The sequence below is a fragment of the Lontra canadensis genome, unplaced genomic scaffold (assembly GCF_010015895.1).
Source record: "Lontra canadensis isolate GAN:19392208 unplaced genomic scaffold, GSC_riverotter_1.0 scaffold3, whole genome shotgun sequence".
Lineage (NCBI taxonomy): Eukaryota > Metazoa > Chordata > Mammalia > Carnivora > Mustelidae > Lontra > Lontra canadensis.
The window spans coordinates 24520915-24529047 of record NW_022630997.1 but is presented as its reverse complement, the minus strand read 5'-3'; the positions used below and the strand labels follow the sequence as shown (position 1 = coordinate 24529047).

At 41.5% G+C, this 8133-nt stretch overlaps 1 protein-coding gene and 1 pseudogene across 1 annotated transcript in view; one reads left to right on the top strand and one right to left on the bottom strand.

Moving 5' to 3' along the window:
* Positions 1-501: 501 nt before the first annotated feature.
* On the bottom strand, positions 502-1048 carry LOC116879335 (annotated as a pseudogene).
* Positions 1049-4334: 3286 nt separating this feature from the next.
* Positions 4335-8133, top strand: part of BTAF1 (B-TFIID TATA-box binding protein associated factor 1) — a 100762-nt gene continuing 96963 nt past the window's right edge. The window contains exon 1 of the mRNA XM_032836497.1: positions 4335-4636. Coding sequence (XP_032692388.1) covers positions 4623-4636 — 14 coding nt within the window. The 5' untranslated portion in view covers positions 4335-4622. The remainder of the gene's footprint in view (positions 4637-8133) is intronic.

Below are 8133 nucleotides of genomic sequence, written 5' to 3'. Positions count from 1 at the left end.
TGTTTACTCCCACTCAACTGTATGTTCTATGTAGGGCCTGATACAGATGTTACTTGATATTATTTAATAACTACCGAGGTCAGACAATCCAAGGCCATTGTTATGCTGAAGTTAAAGTTATTTATGAAAACTCACAGATACTCCAGAATTGGTTTTACTTCCTACATGGGAACATATCCAAGAAACCAAAAACAGCCTTACTGGTCTGACTCAACTCTTCCCATTCATCAATCCCTATTCACCAGTGGGGCGGAGAGGGGTTCTTTAACAAAGAATTATACATAACACCTCTAGCAAACTAAACATAAACTTTTTTTTTTTTTTGTCTTTGGTAGTTAAATGCAGAAGTTGTTTTTTTCGCCATCCTTTCTCTCCTTTTACATGGCAAGTAAAACTCACTGGCCTGGGAGTAGACTCTGCCAACCTTTGGCCAGTGAAGAGGATTCAGAGAAAATATTATGACCATCAATCAGAAAAAGGAGAAGCAACAAAGAAAAATAATTAAGCTGTGGCTACAGCCATACATTCCCATGCAAGGTCTCCTCACTCACCACAGTGGTCACAGTCAACTTCACTTGTTCTCCTGCAGTTGATGGCTATGTAACCAGTCTCACCATACCTATCGCACTCACTTTGGGACAGTCTTTTGGAATGTGTCCAAACTGTCCACAAGAATAGCACTTCTGCTCATCCTTATGGTCACAGTCATGAGCCAGATGGCCTGGTCTGCTACAGCTGTAGCAGAATTGCTCTCTCTCTGAGGATCCTGGCAGTCCTTGTTTATGTGGCCAGTCTACTGCTATTATAGCCAGGTGTCCTCTTGAAGACCACAATCATCTGCAAGATAACCAGACTCACCACAGTGATAACAGGTGTCTGGAAGAGATAAGAAACCAAACTGGAAACCTCTACCAAGGTTTCCACCTCTGCCATGGCTTCTTATTCCAAGACCACAGCCTCTACCAGTAGGGCATTCCTGGGCCTCATAGTCAGATCGTCCACACTGGAAACACTCATTACTGCTCATGGCTGCAGTTAGATCTTCAGCATCTGAGCAGGGCTGCAGCGGTGGACACTCAGACACAGGACCAGGAAGGCCTGCCATTGATTTTTTGAAACCACTTTTCTGGTGATAAAGTATAATAGCTAATATTTATTTAGCAGTTAGTATTTTTTAAGTGTATCATATCTTGCTCATTTAATCCTTACCATCACTTTACAGAGTATAGGTTCATAATCCATTATTGACAATCCTGAAACTGGAAAGGTCTAAAAACCATATTTTAAAAAAATTTCATTTGGAAGCAAACCTGACCTGAACAGGCTTGCAACTATTTACAGTCTTTGATTTATTCCTCTTAGTATGGCTGACTATTCATACCTTTTGCTGCAGAGCTATAAATGTATTTGATTATAGGATGCTACCCTAGAAGCTGTTGGGGTATGATGTAATACAAGGTATATGAACTGGATTACTAAATCCAATCAAAACCTAAAATTGAAATTGAAATCTAAAAGAATTCTAAATTCAGAAAACCACCTGGCAGGCATTTCAAATACGCATTGTGGACCAACTGATGATCACCATTTTACAGATGAGACACAGAAGTTAAGTCACTAACTCAAGATCATATAGTTAACCAAAAGAAAAAAATCAATGTAGTTAATAGTATTCTTGCATGCTTATTGTGACAGTCACTTGGTTAAATGCCTTTAATTCATTATCTCATTTAATACTCATTACCACAATAGGAGGTCCTATTATTTTATTTTTTAAGATTTTATTTATTTATTTGACACAGAGAGAGAGAGAGAGATCACAAGCAGGCAGAGAGGCAGGCAGAGAGAGAGAGGGGAAGCAGGCTTCCCACCAAGCAGAGAGCCTGATTCGGGACTCCATCCCAGGACCTTGAGATCATGACCCAAGACGAAGGCAGAGGCTTAACCCACTGAGCCACCCAGGTGCCCCAGGAGGTGCTATTATTATCCCCATTTCACAGATGAAGGAACTGAAGCTTAGAAGGATACAACTCCCTTAACAGCAGTGTTAAATGTGGTGCGGAAGGATTTAAAAACAAGATAGACTGACATCAATATATTTGATTATTACACTCTCCCTTGCAAACCTATGATACTAGCCATTTCCTGTCATCTAAATGTCATTTTGAACTATATATCTACTTACCTCTGAATATTAAAGAGAAAGATTTTTAATCAGATTATCTTATTCACATGTTAAAGCTCTCCTATGACTTCCTACTGCATCTAGAGTAAAATCCAAATTCCTTACAATGGCCTCTATCTTCTAGTTCATCTCTCCTTAGGCTTTTACACTTCCTCTACCTGGAATTCTCCCCAGATCTTCACACAGCTGGCTCCCCCCTGTCTTTCAGGCCTCAGGTTAAGTGCCTCCTTGGTTTTTTCCCAATTACCCAGTCTAGAGTCTCTAATAATCCTATTTATCCCATGATTCTGCTTTACATGAAATATAAACATGACATTTTCTTGTTTACCTGTTTACTCTTTTTCCTTCCATTAGGATGTAAGTTCAACCAAATGAGTACCCTCAAGTTCCAATCTCTAGTAGAGTTCAGCAAATGGTAGGTATTAATTTTGGTTGAATAAATGGGAGTAGTACACAATCAGTTAAGTAGTACCTGCTTTATCGTTTCATTGGTGGGAAATATATTGAGAAGGTGGGTGTGAGGAGACTGTGAAATGTGAAGATACTTGAATATCAGCTTAATTGGATTTTGTCTAACAGTACAAACAGTGCCTAGTGAAGTGCTGGACACAGAGCGGGTGCCAAATAAATATTTACTGAATGAATGAACAACAGTAAATATTACTAACTTGGATTGTGGTCAAATTAAACTTTCTGAAGAAAAGAAAAACTTTCTGAGCTTAGTTTCCTTACCTCTAAATTAAAGATTATTATGGTGCCTGGATTGCTCTGTTGGTAGGGCATGTGACTCTTGATCTTGGGGTTGTGAGTTTGAGCCCCATGTTGGGTGTAGAGATTACTTAAATATAAAATCTCAAAAAAAAAAATTGAAGGTTAAAGGTTACTTTACCGGTCGGCCTGGGAATTATAGGGGATAAATTGTGCCAAATGCTTACCACATAGCAGGAGCTTGTTTCTTTTCCCCTACATTTATATACTACTTTATGGTTTACAAAGCTCTTGTAAGCTTTCCTAGATACATGACATCACTTTATTCCCATAACCTTCTATAGTACTTCTCACTAGCTTCATTTTATAGATGAAAAGCAGACTCAGGTGTTGAGACATAGACTTTTCAGGTAATAAGAAGCCAGTGGGCAAATTTTATACGCAGAGTGACATGATAAAAGCAGTGGTTTTGTGTGTGTGTTTTAAAGATTTATTTATTTGTTAGAGAGCACAAGCAGAGAAAGCGGCAGACAGGGAGAGAAGCAGGCTCTCAGCTGGATAGGAGCCCGAGGTGGGGCTCAATCCCAGGACGCTGGGGTCATGACCCCAGCAGAAGGCAGCCGCTTAACCAGGCGCCCCCAAAGCAGGTTTTTCTTTTTCTTTTTTTATATGGATCTGTTAGCGGCCTCAAGATGGACTTGACTTTAGAAGCTGGAGAAACAGTACATTAGCTACTATCATAAAAATCAAGTTTAAGATGGCAAGGACCTGCACTAAGTGACAGAAGAATGTTTAAAAGACTAATGAGTTAAGCAACTCAATAACCAGATAAGCCACATACACACACACACACACACACACACACACACATACACACACACAAAAAGGTGGTTGGGGGCTGGGAATTTTTACACAGGACTGAGAAAATCGTCGTTTTTTATCTACAACATAGACAGCTGAGAAAACAAACTGGGTTTGGCAAAATAGCTGGCAGAAGACCTTCCCTACGATAGCTATGCAGAACTTCTGGCGAATATGGCTAACATTGGAGCCGTGTCCTAAGTGCCCCAGCAGATCTTCCCTGCTTTCACCCCTCCCACTGGCATCGCCCCCCTCGAATAGAGCACCTAAGTTCTTCGGGATCGTGTTTTCTCTAGCAGTCTGGTTGGATAAGGACCAGGGCAGTAAGGAATTAGATACCAAGTTTTTGAATTTCCAGAGCCTTGGCTAAATCGCCTTTTTTCCCTTCTCTAGGAAATAAGGGTACCCTTATTTATCCTTCCTGTCTCGTTAAGGACAGACAGCCACAAACTTTTTCTTTCGGGTGCACGCAGCCAAACAGAAACTACCGTCACGCCTTCACCTCACTTGCACAGCGGAGGCCGTGGAGGGGAGCTGACGTCACTTCCGGCGCGCTGACGCTCAGTCCAGCGTGCCGACGCCTGCGTCAGCAAAGAGCGGGGCTGGGGGCCCCCGGTTTGAAGTCGTGCGGGTCGGAGGACTGCCGCCTCCGCCGCCGCCTCAGACCCTTGCTCCCCGGCCGCGGCGGGGACGAATTCGGGCAGGCGGCGGGGCAGATGTTCAAGGACTCACGGCGGGACGCCCCGCGCCGCACCGACCCTCCCCTCTGACCGGGGCCTGGGCCTTCGTCGCTCTGCTCTCTGGAAACTAGCGCCTCAGCGGTGCGGCGCGTAGCTCGCGGGGAGATCCGAACCGCCGGCGCCCGGCCATGGCGGTCTCCAGGTGGGTCTCGCTCCTTAAGAGAAGACAGGAAGGTGGCCCAGGCGAGGCACGGTCTCCTCTCGGTGCCCTCACTCCCAGAAAGGAGCGGTTCCCATTGTCACTGGGCTTGGGCGCCTTCTTCCACAGACTTCGGAGTTCGCTTCTCGGTCTCTGAGGGTTTGGGCTTCAGAAACGTCTTTTTCTTGTGCTCTGTGCCACGTTAGAACTAGTTTTTCTCTTTCCTCACCATGCTTCTCTTCTCTGGTTTCTCTTCCCCCTTTCAGTTCTAGAGCCTGTTACCTCTCTTAGTGCTTCTAAGGCTGATCCCTAACCTCCATTTCATGGGAAAACTTGGTAGAAACTGTCGAAGTCTGGGAGATTTGAATTACTATTATCCAAGTGAACTTCTAATTATGTTAGAAATTATTTATGGCTTTAAGGATATGTTCTTTCCTGAGGACTTTTTTCTTAGGGTATAATTCTTTTGTTTAGCAGTAAACATTCAGTCGTCAGCATTGTAATTTTTGGCAATTTATTGTATTAGCATTGTCTTTCTTAACTAAGGCGTGAAAGATATAATAAATCTTGTTTTTTAAAATGTTGCCGATCAACAGAAACGTCTGGGAAAACTGTAGAAAAATCAATAAGACGTGTAGCTATGGGAGGAAAGTCCTTTCCTCCAATATGACAAGAATCGTGGGAAAACTTTTTGTTTTGATTGATTTTGTTTGATTTTGGAAATGTCAGTAGGGGATGGTCCTTCTGATGTTACCAGTCAGGAATCCCCAAGTTCGCTAGAGTTGATGAGGTAAGTTTTCATGAGAACTGGGTTTTTCTGTCAAATAGACTAAAGGAAGCAATGACAGTTAAGAAAACAAATAGTTTTCATTCATTTTTCACAATAAGTTGAAATTCATTCTCTTGACACAGTAGATGCTCAAGCAAGCTGTCTGTTTTGCAAGCCAAAAGGATAACCCATTCCTCACAGATTCACTAGATAATTGATGAAATAGTGTGTGGGAGAAGTCCATTGGAGTTGGTTTAAGGGGCTTGCTAGATACCTGTAGGAGAGAGCATCTAGTTTTTATTTCATTCGTTAATTGAATCCAGTCATTGTGAGGAAAGTCTTATTTTGTGATATATAAAATTACCTTGAGAGTGGTGGTTTAACTTTTTGTAAATACTGAAAAGTGTATCTTCTCTAATTTGTTACCTTCTATATGAATATATATGTTATAAATACATTGATACAGCAACTTAATACGAGATTTGTTTATTAGGTGATACAGTGTTTAAGAAAATGAGTAGCTCCTGGGACTCCATTTGGTGGAGCATGCGGCTCTTGATCTACGGGTGGCAGTTCAAGCCCCATGTTGGGTGGAGAGTTTACTTAATAAAAATATTAAAAATCAAGATTAGCTCTTGAAGTTCCTCTTAGAGCAGACTGTTTTCACAGTATTGGATATGGTTTTATAGAGACAAAATGAAAGTATTTAAGGAGAAACTAATCTGCTTGGCCTATGCTAATCTATTTACAGAAGTTTAAGGCATGTAAATTTCTCAATGAATGAGTGGGCTTTGAAAGCTACTGCCTTTTGTTCTTGACATTGGATTTCAAAGGTAGTACTCTTTTTTATGTAGATTCTTTTTGCCAAAATACTGTTAAATCCTAAAAAAACAAAACAAAATCTGTCATGGTTTTAGGTAAAAGCTACTCCTGTGTATAATTTAGTAATATCATGGTCCAAGAAAGTCACTTTTTAAAAAATATTTTATTTATTTATTTGAGAGAGAGAGAGAGAGAGAGACAGTGAGAGCATGAGCGAGGAGAAGGTCAGAGGGAGAAGCAGACTCCCCGTGGAGCTGGGAGCCTGATGCGGGACTCCATCCCGGGACTCCAGGATCATGACCTGAGCTGAAGGCAGTCGCTTAACCAACTGAGCCACCCAGGCTCCCAAGAAAGACACTTTTGAGACACCTTCTGTGTTTTGGGGATACTGTCAGTTCTTGCCTTTTTTTTTTTTTTTTTTTTAAGATTTTACTTATTTATTTGACAGAGAGACACAACAAGAGAGGGAACACAAGCAGGGGGAGTGGGAGAGGAAGAAGCAGGCTTCCTGCTGAGTAGGCAGCATGATGTAGGAGTCAATCCCAAGACCCAGAGATCATGACCTGAGCTGAAGACAGCTGCTTAACGACTGAGCCACCCACACGCCCTAGCTCTTTATTTTTTTTTTATTAGAAGATTCACTTCAAATAGCAAACTTTTTTTTAAAGATTTTATTTATTTATTTGACAGAGATCACAAATAGGCAGAGAGGCAGGCAGAGAGAGAGAGAGAGAGAGAGGAGGAAGCAGGTTCCCCGCAGAGCAGAGAGCCTGATGTGGGACTCGATCCCAGGACCCTAAGATCATGACCTGAGCCGAAGGCAGAGGCTTAACCCACTGAGCCACCCAGGCGCCCTCAAATAGCAAACTTTAATTTCAAGCTGCTCTTTTCCATACACTAAGCATTTTTCTTTACTGACTGAATTTCCTTTCTTATTGGTGTATGCTTGTAGAATACAGACTCATTTGAATATTTTATGTGGAGTAGGTAGAAGATAGCTCAAGAGATAAAAATTATATTTGCCAGAATCAAATCTAAAATATTTTTTTGCACTGTAATATTTTTAGGACCTTGTAAATATCTTCAACAGAAGGGAAATGGTTAGTTGGTACCCATCATTCCCTCAATTGTCAGGTTCAGGAATCTGGGAATAGTAAATGATTTTTCCCTCTCTCCTCTTCCCGCCAATCCAGCCAGTTACCAAACCCAATCCTGTTAGTCTATTTTTCTAATCTTTCTCTGGCCAGTCGTCTTTCTTTCCATACCAGTTACCACAATCTTGCTCCGTACCACCGTCATCTCTGATCCAAGACACCTGCAACAGCAGCCACTGTTCTTCCTGCCTCCCATGGCATCTCTAATTTTTTCTTCACTTCAGCCATATTTTGCTAATATGCAAATGTTAATGTCTTTTTTTTTTTTTTTTTTTTGCTTAAAACCTTTAAATGTTTTCTTTTGCCTTACCATATAGTCCAAATTCCGTAACAGACTTATCTTACTAGGTTCTTTGTGATCTGGTTTCTGCTTCACCTTTTTAGCTTCACCTTGTGTCAAGTTCTCTCCATCTTTCTCCCTTTCATTTTGAATCTGTTCTCACCTTCCATTCTTTACGTCTGGAACATTCCTTTTTTGCCCTCCCACCCCTCATCCCAAGTCTGGGTAACCTTAGTTTTGGAGTATGAGTTTATATGTCACTTTGGGAAGCTTTCTCTGGTTTTACCTCAGCTGAGTTACTTGCACCAATATGTACTTCTGTCAGTCATTATATATTTCATAATTGCGTAATTGTTCTCCCTGCTTGGATTTAGGTACACTCTGGAGAGAAGGGAGTATGTCTGATCTTTCTCTTCCCAGGAGAGTGCTTGGGTCCTAGTAGGTGCTGTACACACTTTTTTAAACGAATGAGTGA